Source organism: Salvelinus fontinalis, chromosome 13, assembly GCF_029448725.1.
Source record: "Salvelinus fontinalis isolate EN_2023a chromosome 13, ASM2944872v1, whole genome shotgun sequence".
NCBI classification, from domain to species: Eukaryota; Metazoa; Chordata; class Actinopteri; order Salmoniformes; family Salmonidae; genus Salvelinus; species Salvelinus fontinalis.
Window position 1 is genome coordinate 47,953,179 of NC_074677.1, and position 23,269 is coordinate 47,976,447.

The following is a 23,269-nucleotide window of genomic DNA, read 5'->3' on the forward strand; positions in this document are numbered from 1 at the left end:
TGACTTTGTGCTTATTATCACCCAACGCTCTGTGCAAAGTAAACAATACAGTAGTTTCATCAAAATAAAATCATTATTTCAAGCATTTATGAAAAACGAATGTGGCACCACAAGTCCATCAACTCACAATGTAAAATTACAAGTAAAAGAGACAACTTCAATGGCAGATTTTGGCTTGCATAGCGAAGCAAAACAAGAGAAAAACTGAAAATACAAAAACCTATTTACAAGAAATGCAAGTCCTTTCACCTTCATGAGTCAACAGCTTAACTGTAGTGATTTTTCTTCATTAATGTAGAGTGACTTACTGTACATCTTGTGACATGAAACAGGGGGGGCAAGTGACATACAGAATATTATGTTGGAAGGAAGGATGAAAGTAACACTGTAAAAAGAACACTGTGAGACGTGTCTGTGTGTCTGTACATCACATTTACAGCTCTGCGTTTCCCTCTCACTCGCTCTCTTTCCACTTCCTGACATTTCTCCATCCTCCGTCCTGTAGCATTTGGAGAGAGGAAATCTCATTGCACTTATAGACAGGCAGCACTGGAGGGTCCGACTCATCACAAAGACTCTGCAAGAGGAAGACACAGAGATCCCAAACCAAAGTGTCAATCTCAGGTGATCATTCATCACAAATTCCTCACTTAATGTGGCACCACAAGTCCATCAACTCACAATGTAAAATTACAAGCAAAAGAGACAACTTCAATGGCAGATTTTTGTTGGAAGGAAGGATGAAAGTAACACTGTAAAAAGAACACTGTGAGACGTGTCTGTGTGTCTGTACATCACATTTACAGCTCTGCGTTTCCCTCGCACTCGCTCTCTTAAACAAATTGCCGCTGTGGACATATTAGTCAGGAGAAGCTAGATACGTACATCGTTCTCCATAGTTCTGCTCGGTGCTGTTGGGAGGCGGGTGGCCATTGTGGCTGTTGTGTGGGTGGTCAATGCCAGCCCCAGCCCTGTGGCATGCCCTGCCCAGGGTGCCCATGTTGGCGGGTGTGCCGCTCCAGGAGGCCATGTGCTGCCGCTCCAGCGTGGAGACCATACACTCCTCAGGGGGGTCCGAGCCTCCGGCTGCCCATGAACCATGCAGCCTGGCCCCCACACTGTTGACCTGCTCTGGGGCAGGAGAGGCCGCTGAGGAGAGAGGATGACAAGAGGCTCAGATTAACACTGTCATTAACCTTCGGGGTAATACACAGACTTTGTAATCAAGGATGGACCAGTAGGCCTCCCGGGTGGCGCAGTGGTCTAGAGCACTGCATCGCAGTGCTATGCTGCGCCACCAGAGTCTGGGTTCGCGCCCAGGCTCTGTCGCAGCCGGCCGCGACCGGGAGGTCCGTGGGGCGACGCACAATTGGCTTAGCGTCGTCCGGGTTAGGGAGGGTTTGGCCGGTAGGGATATCCTTGTCTCATCGCGCTCCAGCGACTCCTGTGGCGGGCCGGGCGCAGTGCGCGCTAACTGAGGGGGGCGGGTGCACGGTGTTTCCTCCGACACATTGGTGCGGCTGGCTTCCGGGTTGGAGGCGCGCTGTGTTAAGAAGCAGTGCGGCTTGGTTGGGTTGTGCTTCGGAGGACGCATGACTTTCGACCTTCGTCTCTCCCGAGCCCGTACGGGAGTTGTAGCGATGAGACAAGATAGTAATTACTAGCGATTGGATACCACGAAAATTGGGGAGAAAAGGGGATAAAATTTAAAAAAAAAAAAAAAAAAAAAAAAAAAGGATGGACCAGTGGGTCATATCATAGGGATCAGTATGGCTATAAAGCTCGTTAACAACCACAGTCAACAAAGAAGCTCCCATCCACCCTCCTCATCTCTCTACCTGTCCTCTCCCCCCCTCACCCCATGTCTTACCATCTGTGGGGGTATCTCTCCGTCTGGGCAGTGTCCCAACAGTTTCTGCCCGGGGTTTGCGTCCAGTGTGCGTGGCCCTCTGGTGACCGAGGCTCTGTGTGCCCAGAGCACTGCCCTCTGTGGAGCCTGAGCTACCTGGCCGACCCCGCTGGGAGTAGCCTTTACCTACAGGGGGTGAAGGAGAGAGCACAGGGACACGGGTACAGAGAATTAGAGAGATGCACAACATAGCTAATCAGTTTAGATTTGCAATCAATGACTTATCACAGTTTTTGCACTGATAAGCTCTATATTAGAAATTATGCAGTGAAAGTACTAAAATGAACACAAGTATGAAAAAATACTATTTTGTAAATCAAATTAACTGAGGACAGGAAGAGAGGAGATGCCTCTATACCTGTATTGCTTGCTGTTTGGGCTTTTAGGCTGGGTTTCTGTACAGCAATTTGTGACATTAGCTGATGTACGACGGGCTATATAAATACATTTGATTGATTGATTGATTGGGGGGGGGGGGGGGGGGGGGGGGAATCACTGCAAGAAACTTTCCTAGATAAGACTGTTGGTGTGGGCAGTATGGATAAACCACTCTCACATCTTGACAATTCAAGGTAAAGGATAAGATGTGGCTGTAATTACTGGCTCCCATCCTAAATGCATTGGCCTTTTCAATCTGTGTGTGTTGGCTTGGTCTCTGGGGGAGAGGAGACAGAGGAGAGACCTTTGTAGAGATAAGCTGATCTAGCATAGCCTTCTTCCCACAGAGGTAACACAGCAGATTACTGCACACCACCAACTTTATCACAGACACAGCACATATATCAGCAGAGAGTCCCCTGTGTCTCAGCTAGCATGCCTAATGTTCCATCATCTCCCAGAAAACGGACTAGGACTGAATCGTGGTCTCACTCTCCTTCACAACACAGACTAGGGGTCGACAAAATAACATCAATCTTGCCCTCTGGATCTGAAATCGCCTCACCTTGTACCTTCTCCCCAACTCATTCTCTCACTCTCCCAATAGTTTTAGATGTCAGACGCTCTTGTGTGTCACTTTGTTTTATAACATAAGAGACACTGAAAGAAGAAGTGTTTAGACAATATGGTCATACCCTTGAAATGGCAGTGAGAGTTTGAAACAAAAAGCCCAAATGAGATGTCACAGAGAAAAGATAGCTTCCATCTGAAATAAAATAACTAACTAGTTCAATGTTTCTGTTCTTTCGTGGAGATAGATTTCACTAATGTGTGTGCACCAGATTGCACAAAATCGTTCCTTTCTTTCCCTTTCATAGAATGTTATTTTTTCAAATTAATGAGTCTGAATATCACATTATGAAACCATCGGTCGTGAGTATGACACGGTATGGTTGAGAAAATTGGAAATCAAAAAGCTGTCAGTCAAAACTGCATAATGTGCAGTCAAAACGGCAAAGCATTTACTCTCCATAAGTGGTTACTGAATAAAACCATTGCTATTGCCAATTTACTCACTGCTCCCAAATCTTTGACATCCTGCTCGATGTAAAGATGTGTGCACCTGACTGCCATTACAAAAAAAAACACATGTATATATTTTTGTTGTTGAAATTTTTGGACCCGTGTTAAGTTTCACATATACATTTTTCACAGGTTTTTCCCTCATGAAGAAAATACATTCCCGACATGTTACAAGTTTTTTCCACACGTTTATTTTTAAACCACATCTGGTCTCCCATCTAGGGATACCAACACATCTGGTCTCCCAATACCAATACCAACGCTGCTTAGCTTCAGAAGCAAACCAGCAGTGGGATGCAGAGTGCTATGCTGCTGGAAAGAATTTACCAAAACTTTCAACTGAAAAAAAGGCAGAGAAAGCAAAGGCCAGGGTAACATAACCAAAGATAGGGAAAATTGCACAAAAGAGGGAAGGAAGCGTGTTATTTAATTGCGTTATCATAACAAATGTTTCATCGTTTTTTTGTTTTTTTGCATCCAGTTACAATTAATTTGATTTTGCATTTAAAATTTATTTGCTTGCAATTTTTTTGTTGTTGCTATTAATAATTTGTGGTTCATGTTTTGATTTAAATATCTTTATTTTTGTTTGCAATTTTGTTCTCGACTTCAGAAGTTTTGCTTGATATTAATTCCACAAAAGCATTTCACTCCCTAGAGGATTGCACCATATAATAACACCATTACTCTAAGGTGTTTAAGGATCAGACCCTTTTATTCAAATTTTCGCCTAAAATGACATACCCAAATCTAACTGCCTGTAGTTCAGACTCTGAAGCAAGGATATGCATATTCTTGATACCATTTGAAAGGAAACACTTTGAGGTTTGTGGAAATGTGAAAGGAATGTCGGAGAATATAACACATTAGATCTGGTAAAAGATAATACAAAGAAAAAAACAACAGTTTTTTAGAATTTATTTTGTACCATCATCTTTGAAATGCAAGAGAAACGCCATAATGTATTATTCCAGCCCAGGTGCAATTTAGATTTTGGCCACTAGATGGCAGCAGTGGAAGTGCACCGTTTTAGACTGATCCAATGAACCATTGCATTTCTGTTTAAAATGTTGTATCAAGACTGCCCAAATGTGCCTAATTTGTTTATCAATAACTTTCATGTTCAAAACTGTACACTCTCCTCAAACAATAGCATGGTATTCCTTCACTGTAATAGCTACTGTAAATTGGACAGTGCAGTTAGATGAACAAGAATTTAGGCTTTCTGCCAATATCAGATACGTCTATGTCCTGGGAAATGTTCTTGTTACTTACAAATGCGGGACTAGCACAGAACAGTGAACAGAATATATATATATCTTTTTTGGGGAGGAGGGGGCAGGTTAATTGAGGGGGCAGGTTAATTTCAAATAGTGACATAGAAATTCTTAGTTGCTACATCCATTTACATAAAAATGTATGATATGTACCAATTGATTCTTGAAGAATATAATGTATAAATGCCTCATGAGCTTAGTTCATCTGTCATACCCCATCAGAACCCAAAATATAAGCTTGATTTACTCTGTTTGTAAACTTCTTCAGGATCGGTGGGTCCCCTGCGGGACGGTTGAGCTAACGTAGGCTAATGCGATTGTTCTGCGAATGTCCCGCAAAATCGTTCACTAGTCCCACATTTGTGCTTTTTAGATGTGGTCACCCTAATTCCACGGGTGTAAACATTGCTACTGCAACATTTAGCAACATCTTTTCACATGAGGAGGATAACATTATTTCAACCCCACATGTGAATCTGCAATTCCACATGTGAAATTGAGATTTTCATGTGGAGTTTTCTTACAAATTTGGTTTTCACTTTCAAATGTGGAATTGCAAGTTGAAAAAAAAGCGTGAAAAACAATTACATGTAAAAATCTAATTTGCAGTTTCATATTTGAAAAATTTCAGATGGGAAAATCTCACTTTCACATGTGAAATTGCAAATTCACATGTGAAAAACAATAAAATGTGGAAGTTTTTCACATATTAACCTGCAAATTAGATTTCACGTGATTGATTTTCCTATATGAACTTGAAATTCAATATGTGAAGTATTCTCGTCACATGTGAAAAGGTGGTGTTAATATGGTTTCACGTGTGAAATTTAAGCTCAACATGTGAAAAGAGCTATTTCACATGTGAAACTGCAAATTTAACAGATGTTTTTTTTGTAAGGGTGCACTGTGACGAGATGGCAAGAAGGGCATGATCTGTGTGTGTGTGTGTGTGTGTGTGTGCGTGCATGTGTGTCTCACCTGAGCCCTCCAGGTTGTCCATGCTTAGTCCAGCAGTGTAGTCAAAGCCACAGAGCTGACGTGACACTCCGTAGCCTTCATCCTCCTCTTCTTCCTCACACTGGAGGTTGGTGCCCAGGTCAGACCCCAGCGTGCTAGACACATAGCCCATCGGAGGGACAGGGGCCTTGGGCGGGTGTGGGCTGCCCTTCATATGCCTGTATAGAACATGAGGGAACATGTTATGTCACTGAGACAGGAAACTGAGCAGTAGATAAAGACACTAACAGACAGGACGTAAAGGCTAAAACACAAGTCCCTGAACAACCAAATGCCAGAGTGCAGTACTAGGGCCTCGTTCAGTATGGGTGAGTGTTTGTGTGGGAGATTGAATTCATTATTTTCCCTTCACATCTATGTGCACATCCCTTCCACGACGCTCGTGCTAGCACTAACACAATGGACTGGTAATTGTCTGGGTGAAGGGAGAAGAATGGCAGGGTTGGGCAGGGCTGTCAGTAACGTGTCTGTTTTCTCCCCCCACCGCTGTCCCCTCCGATGCCTCGCCCCACACCTCGTCCCACTACGGAGGAGACGCATATGTAATTAGCAGCTCTTCTTCCTGTTGTCAGAGCAGCACGCTAGGCCAAAACCCATCATTACCCTTCAACACGCGTTCCTACCGACATGACCCGTTTCCCAATGCCTGTTACACGTTAGAGGTGTAATCAATGAAGGGATGTTTTTATCGCTCACATGAAACATGAAACCAGGGGTTAGGATGACATGCCTAAATACCACACCGATATGAAACACTCAACAAGACTATTGGCTATTGATATGCAAAATATCTAGCTCAGTTCTAGAGAACGACAGCTCATTCATTCACAGTGCAAAGCAGAAATTGCCAGGTGAAAGTCTCATGATTGAAATATCATAGGCAATTTAGACAAATTTAACAAGTACCGGTGGCAATTCAAAAGAACACAAAGTACAGTACTTATCTGTTCATTTCACAGTGGAAAGTGGATACATAATGCATCCAAAACATGCAGCAAGGGCAATTGTTGTATCATATCATGTACCAGACTCAGGGCGCTCAGCACACTCCACAGAGGCTTTGAGAAGAGACTACATAGAGAGTAAAGAGTTATAGCCCAAAGGAATGAAGAAATCCATTGACAGATCCACAGTAATTTCTCTCCTCCTCACCATGTCTGTTTGGCCACTTCATACTGGTAGGCTCTGGTCAGCTCATCCAGGTGAGCCTGCAGCATGGACTGCATCTCCTCGTGGTGGGTGGAGCTTAGGGAGGAGGATGACGGTTGGCTGTAGGGAGCTGCTGCCGGGGAAGAGGCCACTCCCCTGAGTGGCGGGGTGGGCACTCGCTCCTCCTCTAGATCGTCGTCCAATCCCTGGTGAAGGTAAGTCTGGACAGGAAGGGGCGGGGCCCAGCTGTCACTGTCATACCTGCAATATGTAGGGAACGAGAATGTGAGTAATTCAGGCTAAAATCTAAAACCTTATACTGTGGATGTGTGTGTCTATGGATATGTTTACACAGGCAGCCCAAAGTTGATATTTTTTTACCACTAATTGGTCTTTGGACCAATCAGCAGCTCTGAAAAAGATCTGATGTGATTTGTTAAAATACCAATTAGTGGACATTGGGCTGCCTGTGTAAACACAGCCTATGGTGCTTAGAAATCTATGTAAGTGTGTTACTGCTAGTGCACAGTGACTTGCTCTCAGTGTTATACACTGGTGATGAGACAAAGCCTAGCCAACAGACAAATACTATTCTTTTTCTACTGGTTTGTATTTTGCCAGACCATTAAACACCCTGTTATCTGATGTTCTATCAATCAGCAGAGGGAGAGAGAGAATTACACAGATTGGCTGCGGTTTGTAATTACAAAGTGACTGGCAGGAATGGGGTGCTGAGATCAAATGAAAAGATCTAACCACATGCTGTTTTGTTATAAGTGGTGGTGAACCAGCCAAAGCTTCTTGAAACTGGCTGCAAGATATGTATGCAAATGTGCACACCCCAAGGTTTTAGGCAGAAATACACTGAGTGTACAAAACATTAGGAACATGACATAGACTGACCTGATGAATTCAGGTGAAAGCTATGATCCCTTATTGATGTCACCTGTTGAATCCACATTAGTCAGTGTAGATGAATGGGAGGAGACGGTATAAACGTCCTCAGATTCCCAAGGAAAGTATTATAATATAATAATTTTGAAATCTTACATTTGTCCTTGCACAGCAACAGTCCTACAGTAACTGCATTATATTACCCCCAATATCTAGGGCAAGGTTTTTCCACTGCCCTCTTTCCAAAAAATGCCTGTGACAAAAACAGTGTCTTTTTCTTACAATAACAAGCCGAGTAATGAAGATGGCTGTTTCCTCAGTATGACAAGTGCAGGCACCAGGAGCTCAATCAGCACTGGGGTACTACTCCCTGTAACAGCCTGCTGCTCGTTTGTGCTTAGCCCTCTCGTTTAGTACACACACACACACACACACACACACACACACACACACACACACACACACACACACACACACACACACACACACACACACACACACACACACACACACACACACACACACACACACACACAAACACACCTAGAGATAGAGGAGAGTTCTAGGAGAGACAGAGAGCCACGCTGGTTACAGCCAATTAGGAGAGGGTTTTCTTTCCTCTCAGTGGCTCACTGACAGACCTTAGATCCCCAAAAGACAAGAAAGGCTACATGTGCTCCTTGCTATTATTTCACTTCCATCATGATAGAATGTTTATAGGTACATGTATCAAAAATACTATTTAGGGTATTTTAATGACTTTCAAAGACATTTGAAAGTAAGTATTTAGATTATAAAAATAAAAAAACAATAGTTATATATAGTAATAGAAATATACAGTAGTAATATTGGAATGGATTTGGAAATACACTTGGAATGTATTGGCACGTAGTATTACACAGTGTATTTCAAATACAAAAATATATACTCCCATGCATTTGAACCCATGCCCTGTTTGGTATTTGAAATAACGTATTTAGAAATACTGTAAGTATTTTCAAATAGTAAGCATTTTATCTGAAATTATTTGAAATAGAAGTAGATGATTTGGGCCACATTATTTGAACATACCAAAATACACAGAAAACAAGTATTTCAATAAAAAAGAATCAAAACATGTATTTGTACACAGGTCTGGTATGTCTACATGTGTGTGGAGAGAGAAAACATATTTTCTTACCCTCCTCCATGGTTCTCTAGGGGGTAGTGGTCCACCTCGGTGCCTGGCAGTGGGTGCATGGGTGGGGGTGGCAGGGGCATGTTGACCCAACAGGACCCATTGGATTTGGAGGTTTTCGACCCACCCTTCGACTTCTTTTTCTTGCCGCCCTTTCCACCTGAGTGGAGAGAGAGAAAGAGACTTGGCCCTAAACAGAGAGTACACAGTGGCAGAACACCTGACCACTGTGACTGACCCAAACTTAAGGAAAGCTTTGACTATGTACAGACTCAGTGAGCATGGCCTCGCTATTGAGGAAGGCCACCGTAAGTAGACCTGGCTCTCAAGAGAAAACAGGCTATGTGCACCCTGCCCACAAAAAGAGGTGGAAACTGAGCTGCACTTCCTAACATCCTGCCAAATGTATGACCATATTAGAGACACATATTTCCCTCAGATTACACAGATCCACAAAGAATTAGAAAACAAACCCAATTTTGATAAACTCCCATATCTATTGGGTGAAACACCACAATGTGTCTTCACAGCAGCAAGATTTGTCACCTGGTACCACAAGAAAAGGGCAACCAGTGAAGAGCAAACACCATTGTAAATACAACGCATATTTATGTTTATTTATTTTCCCTTTTGTACTTTCACTATTTGCACATCTTTACAACACTGTATATAATATACATAATTTGAAATGTCTTTATTCTTTTGGAACTTCTGTGAGTGTAATGTGACTGTTCATTTTTATTGTTTATTTCAATTTAGTTTATGATCTACTTCACTTGCTTTGGCAATGCTAACATATGTTACCTATGCCAAAAAAGCACCTGAATTGAACTAAATTGAGAGAGGGAAGGGAAGTCAGAGATGGAGAGTTGATCTTATCAGCCCGGTCTTTGCCTCACAATGTAGAGATATCCCTACAGCCCCCAAGCTGTGGGTTTTAATAAGCTGATACTATTTCCCACCACATGGGGTTCAAACACACACACACACACACACACACACACACAAACACACACACACAAACACTGCTGCTTGGAAAGCTATTTTAACATCACCTGGGCTTTCTCCCACTCTTTCTCCCCCACCTGGCTCTCATTATTTCTCTCTTAGTGTGCTGACAGAGCAGTAAGACTTTTCCTCTATGTTGACATATTGTGACCTTGGGACTATAAGGTTGTATTTGCACAAAGCATAGTTCTGAGATATTGAGCATAAGACTTTTCACATCGCAGATCTCAGAACTGTTTTGTAGTGAATTGTTCTTTCATAACCCATTAAGGTCCTCACCTTAAAGATGCCTGAAGTGCAGAGTATCAAAATGCTGAGACATTTGTAAATCCATTTTTTAGGGGCGTGCAATCACAGATAGAACCTTATGGCTCTGAAATGTCAATCTGGGTTCAACCATAAGGTTCTGTCTGACACTTCTGAACTAGACATGTTCAGTTAAGAAAACTGTAGCTATTTGAATGCATCAATGATAGACTGAAACTATTTTATCAAGATAGAGTCAGAACACATCTTCTACTATATTAAGAAATGCATTATGATCATCAGACAAATGCAATGATGTAAAAACATAATTTACTTAAGCAAAAAAAATGTAAATTATGGTTGAGTGCCATTATTGATGGCTAGACTAGCCAAAACCATATTTAGAGTGAGATAGAAAAAAAAGGCATTATAAGGTTCTAACTTCACAGTCCCAAGGTCTCGATTTCTTAAAGAAGCACTGAGACCTGGGGCCACCAGCTGCAGGCTGGCTCCCTCCCTCTGTCCATTCCCTCTCTTCCTCTTCCTCTCTGTTCCTTATCTCTCTCAGTTAACCAGCCCTCAGGTGAGCATACAGCCCAAAGCATGCAGGAGTATGGTCGGCCACCTGACCAACAGACAGACTGACTGAGACTCTCCCTACAATACAGCTCTGCTCGGTAAAGCCAAGCTAATTGAATATCCACGGGTCAAAACACAAAGGAATCCCTGCCTCTGCTAATCAAATTAATCCAAAGAAATGTGCCTTCATTTTCTGACATTTCTGGGGTAGAAAAACTCCTGAGGCTGAGGAGTAAAAATCGACATGAAGAGAGGAGCGATTAACCACTATATCCTCAGGGTCCATTTACAATGAAAATGTAAATATAACATCCCCCTCTCTCTGCTGCCCCCTTTCTCTCTCCCTCTCTAACTTGTTTTTTTTGTGCTCTCCCTGTCTGCTCTCTCTACTCAAGTCAACATTCAACTCTCTGCTCTCTTTTTTAATCAATCCTCTGAAAATACATCTCTTCCTCTATTGTTTCTAGGACTGGCGTAACACAGTTTCTCTGGACCACCACCGCAAGGTAGGAGTTGCCCCACCCCAAATAAAAAATTGCATGCATCAGCCAGACAGCTACTCACAAAGTATAGACTACCGATCGCTGTCCATGGTGCTGAAATTGTGATACGTCTATGCGGCTGCCTATCGAATCGATGATAGGCTTTCTGTGGTGCCAGGGCATGTAGCCTATAGCTTTGCTTTAGCTAATGGATAAATGTTTATTGGTAGAACAATTTAAATGTCATTTTCTCATGCTAAACCTAACATTTCACGAAGCTACAGTATACACAGTCTAAGTGTTATTAGGCTGCCATTTAGGCTGGTGGCAATAATGTAATTACTTGTTCAGTAATTCAAGTTGGAAATTCAAACATTGCAGATTGTAAAATGTATTTTCAATACAACAGCACACTAATCAGAAACCATTGGATTTTTTATATACAGTACAACTGTCCTGTATAGCCAACCTGAACTTCGCATGACATGAGCCTTCCTAGCACTCTGTCCCAGCTTGGATAAAAAGTTGTTGTGAGTAAAACCAGTCTAATAATGCCAAATAATACAGTCAGTCCACCCTCAAAACACTAGCTTACTAGGGATTGTTTCATTATGCAGTGTAGCCTACTATATATAGCTGTCACACCCTGATCTGTTTCACCTGTCTTTGTGATTGTCTCCACCCCCCTCCAGGTGTCGCCCATCTTCCCTATTATCCCCAGTGTATTTATACCTGTGTTCTGTATTTGTCTGTTGCCAGTTCGTTTTGTTTCGTAAAGCCTACCAGTGTTTTCCCCCTCTGTTCCTGTCTCTCGATTGTTCCTGTTTTCTAGTTTTCCCCGTTTTGACCATTTCTGCCTGACCTGACCCTGAGCCTGCCTGCCATCCTGTACCTTTGATCTACCTCTGGATTACTGAACTCTGCCTGACCTGACCCTGAGCCTGCCTGCCATCCTGTACCTTTGATCCACCTCTGGATTACTGAACTCTGCCTGCCCTGACCCTGAGCCTGCCTGCCATCCTGTACCTTTGATCCACCTCTGGATTACTGAACTCTGCCTGACCTGACCCTGAGCCTGCCTGCCATCCTGTACCTTTGCCCCACCTATCTGGATTACCTACCTCTGCCTGCCCTTGACCTGTCTTTTGCCTGCCCCTGTTGGATTAATAAACTGTTGTTACTTCGACGTTGTCTGCATCTGGGTCTACGTGATAATCGCTATATATAGTATTTAACTGCTATTTAGCTGCTATTATAAACCCTTAATAAAAATAACACAAAAAAGCCTAACAATGAGGAAAAGAGTTGTTGGCTAGAGGATAAATTCAGCCAATATTTATTGTTACACTCAGCAGGTTGTCTAGCTAATAGCTTACACAAATGGGCTGCAATCAAGGTAAATTAAAAGTAAAGAAATTAAATGAACTCCAACTTGAGAGACTGACCACGGCCTGTAGGTCTAGGTTGTGGGCCCGACTGCTTTCTATAGGCCTACTAAGTATTGCCAACCCAGACATTCTTTCCTGAGACATTGTGCATTATATATTACATTTAACCTTATATATTATATACAGTTGAAGTCGGAACTTTACATACACCTTAGCCAAATACATTTAAACTCAGTTTTTCACAATGTCACAATGTTAAATCCTAGTAAAATTCCCCTGTCTTAGGCCAGTTAGGATCACCACTTTATTTTAAGAATGTGAAATGTCAGAATAATAGTAGAGAGAATGATTTATTTCAGCTTTTAATTCTTTCATCACATTCCCAGTGGGTCAGAAGTTCACATACACTCAATAAGTATTTGGTAGCATTGCCTTTAAATTGTTTAACTTGGGTCAAACGTTTCGGGGTAGCCTTCCACAAGCTTCCCACAATAAGTTGGGTGAATTTTGTCCCATTGCTCCTGACAGAGCTGGTGTAACTGAGTCAGGTTTGTAGGCCTCCTTGCTCACACACGCTTTTTCAGTTCTGCCCATAAATTTTCTATGATTTGCACTTTTCGCACCAAAGTACGTTCATCTCTAGGAGACAGAACTCCTTCCTGAGCGGTATGACAGCTGCGTGGTCCCATGGTGTTCATACTATTGTTTGTACAGCTGAACGTGGTACCTTCAGGCGTTTGGAAATTGCTCCCAAGGATGAACCAGACTTGTGGAGGTCTACAATTTTTTTGGCTGATTTCTTTTGATTTTCCCATGATGTCAAGCAAAGAGGCACTGAGTTTGAAGGCAGGCCTTGAAATACATCCACAGGTACACCTCCAATTGACTCAAAGTATGTCAATTAGCCTACCAGAAGCTTCTAAAGCCATGACATCATTTTCTGGAATTGTCCAAGCTGTTTAAAGGCACAGTCAACTTCTGACCCACTGGAATTGTGATACAGTGAATTATAAATGAAATATTCTGTCTGTTAACTATTGTTGGAAAAATGACTTGTGTCCTAAACGACTTGCCAAAACTATAGTTTGTTGACAAGAAATTTGTGGAGTGGTTGAAAAACGAGATTGAATGACTCCAACCTAAGTGTATGTAAACTTCCGACTTCAACTGTATATATTATTATATATAAAAAATATACCATTTAAACTTAGTCTTGAATGATGAATGCCAAGATATTCCAGAGATAAGGGACTGTTGATATTGCAACCAGAGCTTCCTGTAGCCTACAGTTCATCTCTTTCCGTAAAGTGTTGAGGCCGGCAATTAAAGAGAATGAGAGGCTCAATTAAATATTTTGCAGAACTGCTGTATTTGAAGCACCACTCCCTTCTGCCCAGTTTCTCTGATGTTGCTATGGCAATCAAGCTGTTTTCAACCATTCCGGTAGTTATTGCTTCTGCGGAGAGATTGTTTTTTAAACTAAAACGAATAAAGAACTACCTAAGAAGCACTTTGGACACCTGAGTAAGCTCCATTCATTGCCCTGGCACCGTCTTAGCCTTGACCACAGCATTTGTTCACCGATATGCCCTTACTTTCAATTAATTCAATAGTACATTGTACAAGGCCTGAGGCACATTCTTGAATCCCAAGAAACAAAAATGTAGCTTCCCAGTGTATATGGAAAAGGGTTATGAATAACTTTTTGGAGGGTTGCTGTCAAAATAATTGATTAAATGTAAAAAACTATTTGTCGATGACGGGTGCATGGGCCCCCAGAGCTCCTGCCCCCCCCCCCCCCCCCCCCCCCCCCCGCCTTGCGAGGTTGTCCGGTACGTCAGTGGTTTTCAGACTTCAACTTTCTCTCTATCTTTCTCTCTCTTTCCCTCCTCCTCTACTAGTCTTGAAGCCTATTGTTATTCCAAAAAGCCATCTAACGAATGCTATGCTTCACTCCGTGACTGACCATCCAGACAATGTTATACAATCTAGGGAGATCTGATGCTATGCTTTAGGGCTTCCTTTGGAGCATACACAAATCCAAGGACACATGCACACATTCAAAATCACACAGCCCTGCCCCGCCCGTCCCCTCCCTGTGCTTCCTCAGTGTTGCAGTGGCGTACCGTTACAGGGGCGACCGTCGGTCAGTGAGTAGCCCAGGTTGGCCATCTCCTGCTGGGCTCGAAGGGAAGCCTTCCAGCGGGGGTCTGGTCTGTCCACAGCCAGCTCATGGAAACTGTTGGACTGCAGGATCTGGGTGGTGGCGTAGGGCGTGGCCTGTAAGCCCCGTGCTGGGCTGCTGTAACCAGCTTTGCCCGTGAAGTCTATACTGCTGTAGATGGCGCCGTCAGACAGCATGGTGCCCGTCTTCTCACCCACTCCGGAGGGTAGCACATCTGAGATGAGAGATTAGGAAACAGACAGATGCATGAGGAGATAAAGTGGCCATCTTTAAGGTCAGCGTGTAACACATTAGCACTCCCTGCTCCAGCGGTAGGCTCCCTGTGTTAGTTCAACTGACCACAATCGAGCTGAGATGAATCAAAGTGATTAGCTAGCAGGATAATTATCACGTCGCCATGCAATGCCCTGTAGGGGCCCGGCACTGTGTCCGAGGGAAAGGGCCCATCACACAGGGCTGACCTTCAGCTCTACCCACAGGGGCTCGGGGCCGCTCATCAGCCTGGTGGGAGCTAAATGAGCTACAGGAAAATGGCACCAATACACACATACTATCTCTCCATCTCAAACGCCCACACACACAGAAACACGCACTGCCACAAGCAGAAAATCTAGTTTACAAGCGTGTTTAACCAATCATGCATAGGCAGAAGAAACACACACACACACACGCTCTCATTAAAGTTTGTGTCAGTTTTTTGAAGCCAAAAGTGATGAGATAGGTAGCGTGATCCAGAGAGACTGAGAGTCCGGAGTGTATGTGACGGCCTGTCAGTGTGCCTGCTGAGGGATACCCTCCACACTGAATAATGCATGCAGCTCATACATGTATTCACTGCCTCTCACTCTGGGCACATGACCTCTGACCTCTGGTCTCACTGTGGGGCTGTGGTGTTGCCGTGGCATAGCGTGACACCATGGTCAGCTGGGACGGTCTGGGTCAGCCCTCTATCAACCTCCATTCTCTAATTCCCATGGTCTGGTTCTGTTTGACCAGGGGTGATACCTATGTTTTCTTACCTCCACGACCAAAGTTACCCCGGTCCTTGGGACCTCCCAGGCCCCCGTTGGCCGGCAGGCTGGTGGAGGGCCAGGAGTCAGCCAACCAGGGGAATCCTGGGTCACCAGCTTTCAGTAGACCAGGACGGCTATTTTTTTGAGATAAAGAGACAGAAGAGGGACGGAGAAGAATGAGAGAGAGGTGAGGGAGAGAGAGATTGTTATTTAGAAAACATCTGGTCCCGTCTGAATCCCAGCAATACTATTCATTTTCTCACATGATGTTATACCGACTGATTCAACAACAAATTGCTGTGAAACCTCACTCAGCATATCTGCTCTTCTGGAGCAGCCTGGAGCAGAGGCAACAATGAACAAACAGAGAGACATAAAAAACTGACAAGTCTATAAATCAGTGCTGGGTTTTAGCGCCCCTAACACCCCCTAGAGAAACGGACCAGGACTAAATGCACAGACATTAAATCCCTTTTAGAGCCCAGCACTACAGACATTTACATTTTAAATTTAGAATCATAGAGGGCCTTCTGGCGGTTAGCCTGCCAGCACGGGGTGGTGGGGTAGCGTCTCCATAGCAACACACACGGCAAAGCTCATACGCTGTTTTGGTGAAACCACCCCTCTCACATTGCACAGGAAATTTGCAATTTCACTCCAATTCCTAAAATAAATACAGAATCGTTTTTTAATTTTGTTACTAGGAGAAAACAATTATTTTTCTAAACGGTATATCTGGGCTATTAACTATTACCTTACATAGCTGTTGGTATGTACAGAGGCTTCAGTCACATGGCTCACATGCCTTTGTTTGCATTTGTTTAATTAATGCAGAAGTTCACAAATGCATTTCCCTTTAAGCCAGGTCTGTCAAGCACCCAGGGAATTGTATACATCTGACTTGTGATGGCTTAAAATGTGTTTAAACCATTATAAGAGCAATTTCCATATACAATCACACAGGCATGTTCCCACAAATGTACAGACACACACACACACGTGTGCACGCACACACACACACACACACACACACACACACACACACACACACACACACACACACACACACACACCACACGTGGGCTCAGGCAACAACACACAGTTTATTTTTAGCTTATTTTTTGGCTGCATTTGTATCAGCTCTGGGCTGGATCTGCCTGCTCAGGTGTGACAAAGGAGAGGAAGAGAGGAGAGAAAAAAAAGGACAAGAAAGCAGAGAGAAGGAAAGAGAGAGGGAGAGGAAGAGCCTGATCCCCTAGCCCCTGGGGGAGCTCTCTTCATATTCTCACAGAGTCCGTGCCCAGTGATTTTCACCCAGTGATATTCAGAGCTAGGCTACGCATCTCTGTGCTCCGTCAGGCAGATCAGACTAGAGTTGCAGTAGACGACAGGGGTACTCTACATTCCTATACTGTAGTGTCTGTCTGCCTGCCTGGGGTTGAGTGGAACTGGGGAGTATCCTCTCCAGCCCCACTCCCTTGGGTCATTATCTCTTTACATCGTTACATATGCTTGCATTCTGGAGGCGTGCCGTTAGCAGCGCCTCTCCCCGCGTGTCGACAGGCAAATTCATCACCCCCCCTGGCAACGGCGCCACCAGCCCCGCCGCACAGATGAACGAGCCAATAAAAAAACCTGCTCTGCCTGCATTAATTGTTTCTGATAATTTCACGGGAGTGATTGATGACTCAATCAATCGATACATCAACGCACATGTTGCGCCAGGATGAATAAGCGGGGGAGTTTTGGAACATATTCATTCATCAGAACGGATCTATTCTTCTTCCGATGAGTCTGTACCCTCCAGGAAGGTTGATCATTCCACACTGATATGTTCTATCATCACACCAGCCTCCATGTTGTTCCACAAGGGATGGATCATCACTTCTAACGTTTTTTTTTTGTCACTGTAATCAAAGACCATGCCATTACGATGTGTTGAGTGACTTAATAAGGACTTTTTTTGTCCTCACCTTCCATTTTCAATCAGTCCTCTGTCTCGTTGAAACGTCACTGTGGTCCAACCAGAGAGAGATGGCAGGGAGCAGAGTGAGAGAGGAGGAAGAATTTTAATCAGAAGAGTGCTCTGAAAAACATTGAATGTTACAGTCCAACATCCAAATTAAGGTGAGAAGACAGGACAAATGGCCAATACCTGCACGGGTAAAGGTGAAGGACTGAACTGCAACAAAACAAGACAGAGATAGTGTGTGTTAAAAGCCTGTTGACACTGTAGACAAAGTCGATGCAACATCAGCAGAAACAAACATGAACACAACCACAGACATACAAAAAAAGATGCAACGCCATCTGTTTGACAATGTTAGATACATCTGTATCAGGAAAGATGTGACAGAGACTATGGAGATTGGCTGGGTGAGAGATACAAAGCCGGCGGCAAAAAGAAGACAAACATTGAACTGCATATTGAAGATGAATTTGCTCTGAGTAGGAGCGCTGGTGAATAAAGCAAATCACTATTGAACGCGGTAATCACCATGGTCTCCACCCCAGCCACTGAAGCATGGTGATAGCAAACCAAATAATGCCAATAGTCCACAGCTACATGCTAAAATCACCCCCGGAAGGCCAAATGAAAAATTGCATACCTAAATCTGGAGAATGCATTTATGGCTAATGTGCGAATGACATGGGTCACGGTCCCATAATGTAAGGAAATGTGAATTACTTATTTCAACTGAGTGTATTTGAGTTTTATGGTGCAGGGTTGATGGGATTGTGTTCACAGCTGATGCACATAGGTGCAACATGGATTAAAGCAAAGAATAATTATTTCCGTCTGAGCTGATTATCTCCTTTATTCTGCACTAAATGATACACCATCTAGCCAAAACAGCTCTGTCTCTCACCTGGGATTCCACTAACTCACCCTAGACACATCGTCTAAGGCATTTGGGAAAGCTACCCAACACTGTAATGTTTCTGTATAGTGGTTTTGATCGCTGTTGATATTACTCAGGCCCGTATCCATAATAGTATAGTGGTTCTGACCTGCGTAGTTGCTGAGGCCCTTCCTCTTCTTCCTCCTCCAGTACAGCCAGGCGCTGAAGCCCATGAGGACGATCCAGCAGGCCCCTCCCAGCCCAGCGATGAAGGCCGGCTGCTTCACCACGTCTGAGATGCTGTTGTTGCCCTCCGCCCCCGTCATCACATCACGCAGCTCTGCACCTGGGGACAGACAGCAGGGGACAGGAGGCACCAATCAGATGGACACCATGGCATCTGGTGGATGGGATAGCGTTTGGCTGTCCAGTAGACCCAAACCAGTCAACGGCTAACATATCTCAACAAAATCAAGAGTACAAATCTATGTTTATTGATAGTTAATATCAAAATCTACTATATGATCTGAAAACAGGAAATTCTGTAAGAAAGGTAAGGAAGGTAGAATCACGTTACAGCTATTTTCTAGGGTAAAAACAACACTATAGATAAACAATATCAAATTAAAAACCCACACCATTGAAAGCATAAAACTGCAATATGTCGGCAGAGAGTTAATCAATTCAGCAGTGCTCTCATCAATTTGAACTCCGAGACGGGAGATTGACAGAGCAGCTCAGACAGAGTTTGATTTTCTGCTGCAGCTACTGTGCTGTGAAATTAGATTCACAGTCTCCAGCGGGAGCAGGAGCCCCAGCCCCAGTCATTAAGCCTCAGTCCACAGGCCTCTGTTTGCCTTTCTGTGGCCGTTAAGGATATTTTCCCCACACATCAGTCAAAAGTCACGGATGAAGAGCGTTTGGCCTGGCTCTGCTATTGATTTTAGGCCTATCCTTCAGCTGTTTGATAAGATGTGATAGGCTGATAAGCCCACCCCAATAACACTGTCTACTTTGTTAGCGCTGGCCTCACAGATATCGAGGAGGATTATTGATATGGCTAACAGCACTCGCCACACTGTTACTGGACACTACACTAAATGAAATGCTATTGATTTCCTGATAGATCACTATGAATGGAGCCTGCCTTACAGAAGTCAGTGAACCTTCAGCTTCCAGCAGTACACATGTGATCTCCGACAAGGCACAATTTTCTTTTTTCCCAAGCGTGATAAATTGATCAATCATTTTTCCAGACCCCCTGTCTGTGAGTCAGATTAGGGTTCCCTGTTATTATGTGTGTTGCCTCAGACCCTGTGTGTGTTACCTATGACGATGGGCTGGGGCTCGCTCTTCACCCCCACTCCGGTGCTGGTGCCTGCCGCCACCTCAACACGGTACTGCACCCCCGCCTGCAGACCCGCCACCACCACGGAACGGATGGCCGCATCCACCGTCTTATTCACATGGAAACGGGTCTCGTTCGCCAGGCACCAGATCTAACACACACACACACACATGGGGACAGGCATTTGTGGGGAGAGGCAGTTGATACCAAATGTCTTGTAATATCAATGTGTGTATACAATACACACACAGTGAAGCTTTATTTTCTCAACATTTAGAATACAGATTGCCGCTGCCTACCTTGTACTCCTGGATGATGCCGTTCTGGTGCTCTGCGGGAGGGGGGTCCCAGGACACGCTGATGGAGGTGCTGTTATGGTTCCCCACTGTCAGCACTGTCACCTGCTGAGGAGGAGCGCTGGGCGCTGCATGGGGAGGCACAACAAAACACATCAGCATCACCACATCTTCACATTCCAATAGGGAACTGCTGCTGCCTGCTGTCCGCAGGAGCATAACCCAGAGCACTGCCTTGATTTACATTTAAACAGTAGTTCAATGTGGAAGGCTTTCTCTGTAGCAGAAGCAAGGCACAATGCCACTGTGTTAAAAAAATGCGCTTGGGAGAGCCACCACAACATACAGAAATAATGACTGCACTCTCCACACTACCTCTTTTTATCTTTCTCTCTCCAACCTTCATCCCTTACTTAAGTCTTTCTTTGAATCATTCCTTTTCCTTGCTGAGTAGCAGTACCAGACGTCTCCTGGTGCCTTCGTAGGTCGTTTTTTTAACCTTTATTTAACTAGGCAAGTCAGTTAAGAAAAAATTATTGTTTACAATGACGGCCTAGGAACAGTGGGCTAACTGCCTTGTTCAGGGGCAGGACGACCTTGTCAGCTCGGGGATTCGATCTAGCAACCTTTCGGTTACTGGCCCAACGCTCTAACCACTAGGTTACCTGCCGCCCCAAAAGGTTTATGGGAATCTACTATAACAATCCATCTAGTTGAACAGGAAGTTACAATATCTAATGCCGAACAATATTATTGTCTGTTGAACTTCCAAGGCCCAATCACTCTTCATTGCCTGGTGAAATTCCATGCAGTCTTTACTAAACATACCAATAACCGAGTAACTGTGCCCTTCCAAAAAAGAGCAGAGCAGACTGGCACATGTACCCCAGAGTAAAGTATGGGCCTGTGATGAAGGGCCCGAGCCAAGCGACTGATACCACCTCTGTATTAATGGATCACCCCCATCACACGCAGTCACACGTTAGCGCTCGGGATGCTAAAGCACCACATTATGCATATCTGAGCTAAATGAAAGCCCTCCATCGTGGTGTACAGTAACGAATGAGATGCTAATAAGCCCATTAGTTGTGTGATGTATCGCTGGCAGAAATGTGACCTGCTGCATGCCACGTGGCGTGCCAAGTGACACTTTGGTAACCCCATGTCCAATCGTTTTAGATCGACAAAACACTGCTGATCCCCAGTGTGGGCTGACAGACCGCTCATACCAGTCACCTTCAAAGGCTGTATAGGGATTCAAACAGCTTGGAGACACCTGCAGGCTAACAGCATGGCTATAGGACAGCTTAACACATAGACCTATTCTTTCTATAGTGCTGGATGTTTAGTATTCATTCATTCAGAACACTACAGCAGCTTAATACTCTGAACTACCATCTCTGTATTCCCAATGCACAACTCATTTAAATCTGATTGATTGGTTGGGTTAACTCAGAACTAAACTCAATTGAGAAGCCATACATTTTGAAATGGCATTATACAGTCAGTGGAAGATTCATGTGAATCAGCTATTAGATTGTGTCTCAGTGAAATGTGGCTAGCCAGGTGGGACGTTGCACAACAGTCTCATTTACCAGCTGGCCTCTGAGCCACCTGGCTGCCGTGGATACAGTAGATTTCTCCAGAAGGACCCTAGGTCTGGAGAGAACTGTCTACACGGACTGAACATGCCCAGAGCGGTACACTTGGATAACAACTCCTGTGTGGGCCTAATTGGGTTAATGGACACAAGGAATAAAATGCAGCTTGAACGCTGCTGGCCCCAATTAATCAACCACTCACAGAGGGCTGAATCTTAACTTGAGACGCCAATGTAAGTTGAGCTTCTGTTCAAATCTCTGACTGACATCAATGTTTGATTTAGTGAACATTTGATTTATGCATGTGTATGAAGTAGAGGTGGAGAGGGGGCAAGTGAGAGAGAGAGAGAAAGAAAGAAAGATAGAAAGAAAGAAAGGGAGGTAACATCTTAAAGTCACAATATAAATGTTGTATGCGACAGGGGCATGGCAGGCGATGTGACAGCAGGGGTCCAGAGAGAGCAGAGACAGGAACAGGGAGAGGCAAAGAAAGATGTTTGAGCTGGTGTCACAGGAGACAGGCCCCCCCACAGAGTCACAGGCCTGTCATACCCCCCTACAGAGCTGAGATGTCTGGGAGATCTGCCACAGGGAAGATGTCACCCTAATACTCAGGGTTTGTGTGTCTTCTCTTTAGTTTTCTTATGTTTGTTTGCAGAGAGTGTGTTTGTGGGTGTGTACAATTATATTCTGTATCAGCTTCAAGGTACAGTATGTGGCCATTACCAGATGTAGCACACAAGTAGCATTGATGTAAAAGAATTTCAAACGTTTTTGACAAAGTGAAAATAATACCTCCTACAGAGTTGGCAATGTCTTTTTGTTGCATCACTACACATATTGAGTTGGTAACGGTCCTTTACCTTCCTCCAAGGTGCGTGCTGTCATTGATTCACTGTCTGCTCCCTGGAACTCGTTGAAGTACGGACGGACTTTTATCTCATAGACAACGCCCTTCTTCAGGGCAGACAGCGCCACGTCTCTCTCAGATGGAACCTTGAGGTCCTGCACCTGCCAGGCCCCAGGGGAGGGCAGACCTGACGTCTGCCTGTACAGAACACGATAGCCCTGGATAAACTGAGAAGGGTTCTCCACCTGAGGGAGAGAAAGAGAGCGAGAGAGAGAGAGAAAGAGGGTAGGAAGAGGAATTTATTATTTATATTGTGGATTTTGAAAGGGATTTTTCAATAACTAGAGTAATGTTACAAGTACATTTTCTTCTTCAACATTTGCTGAATCCTATCGACTTTGAGTCATAGTAACTACTTACTGCCCATTTAAATACAGCACATGCCAACCAAACCATCAAAAGAGAGAGCTACAAAGCTCTCACACTTGACCCCGACAGAGTGGATTAAAACCATGCAGTATCCTTTCCGGTAAACAAATCCCGTTA

At 44.0% G+C, this 23,269-nt stretch overlaps 1 protein-coding gene across 4 annotated transcripts in view; it reads right to left on the reverse strand.

Moving 5' to 3' along the window:
- Positions 1-67: 67 nt before the first annotated feature.
- LOC129868828 (roundabout homolog 2-like) overlaps positions 68-23,269 on the reverse strand; it is a 178,262-nt gene continuing 155,060 nt past the window's right edge. For 2 of the 4 annotated variants that reach the window (XM_055943106.1, XM_055943108.1), the window contains exons 14-27: positions 22,737-22,968; positions 20,276-20,400; positions 19,956-20,127; positions 18,798-18,974; positions 17,941-17,967; positions 17,759-17,798; positions 15,792-15,919; positions 14,714-14,986; positions 8,888-9,044; positions 6,817-7,074; positions 5,626-5,822; positions 1,871-2,035; positions 886-1,149; positions 68-577 (exon numbers count right to left, since the gene is read on the reverse strand). In XM_055943106.1, the coding sequence (XP_055799081.1) occupies positions 576-577; positions 886-1,149; positions 1,871-2,035; positions 5,626-5,822; positions 6,817-7,074; positions 8,888-9,044; positions 14,714-14,986; positions 15,792-15,919; positions 17,759-17,798; positions 17,941-17,967; positions 18,798-18,974; positions 19,956-20,127; positions 20,276-20,400; positions 22,737-22,968 (2,217 nt within the window). In that variant the 3' untranslated portion in view covers positions 68-575. The remainder of the gene's footprint in view (positions 578-885; positions 1,150-1,870; positions 2,036-5,625; positions 5,823-6,816; positions 7,075-8,887; positions 9,045-14,713; positions 14,987-15,791; positions 15,920-17,758; positions 17,799-17,940; positions 17,968-18,797; positions 18,975-19,955; positions 20,128-20,275; positions 20,401-22,736; positions 22,969-23,269) is intronic. The other 2 variants (XM_055943107.1, XM_055943109.1) reach the window with 1 other exon arrangement.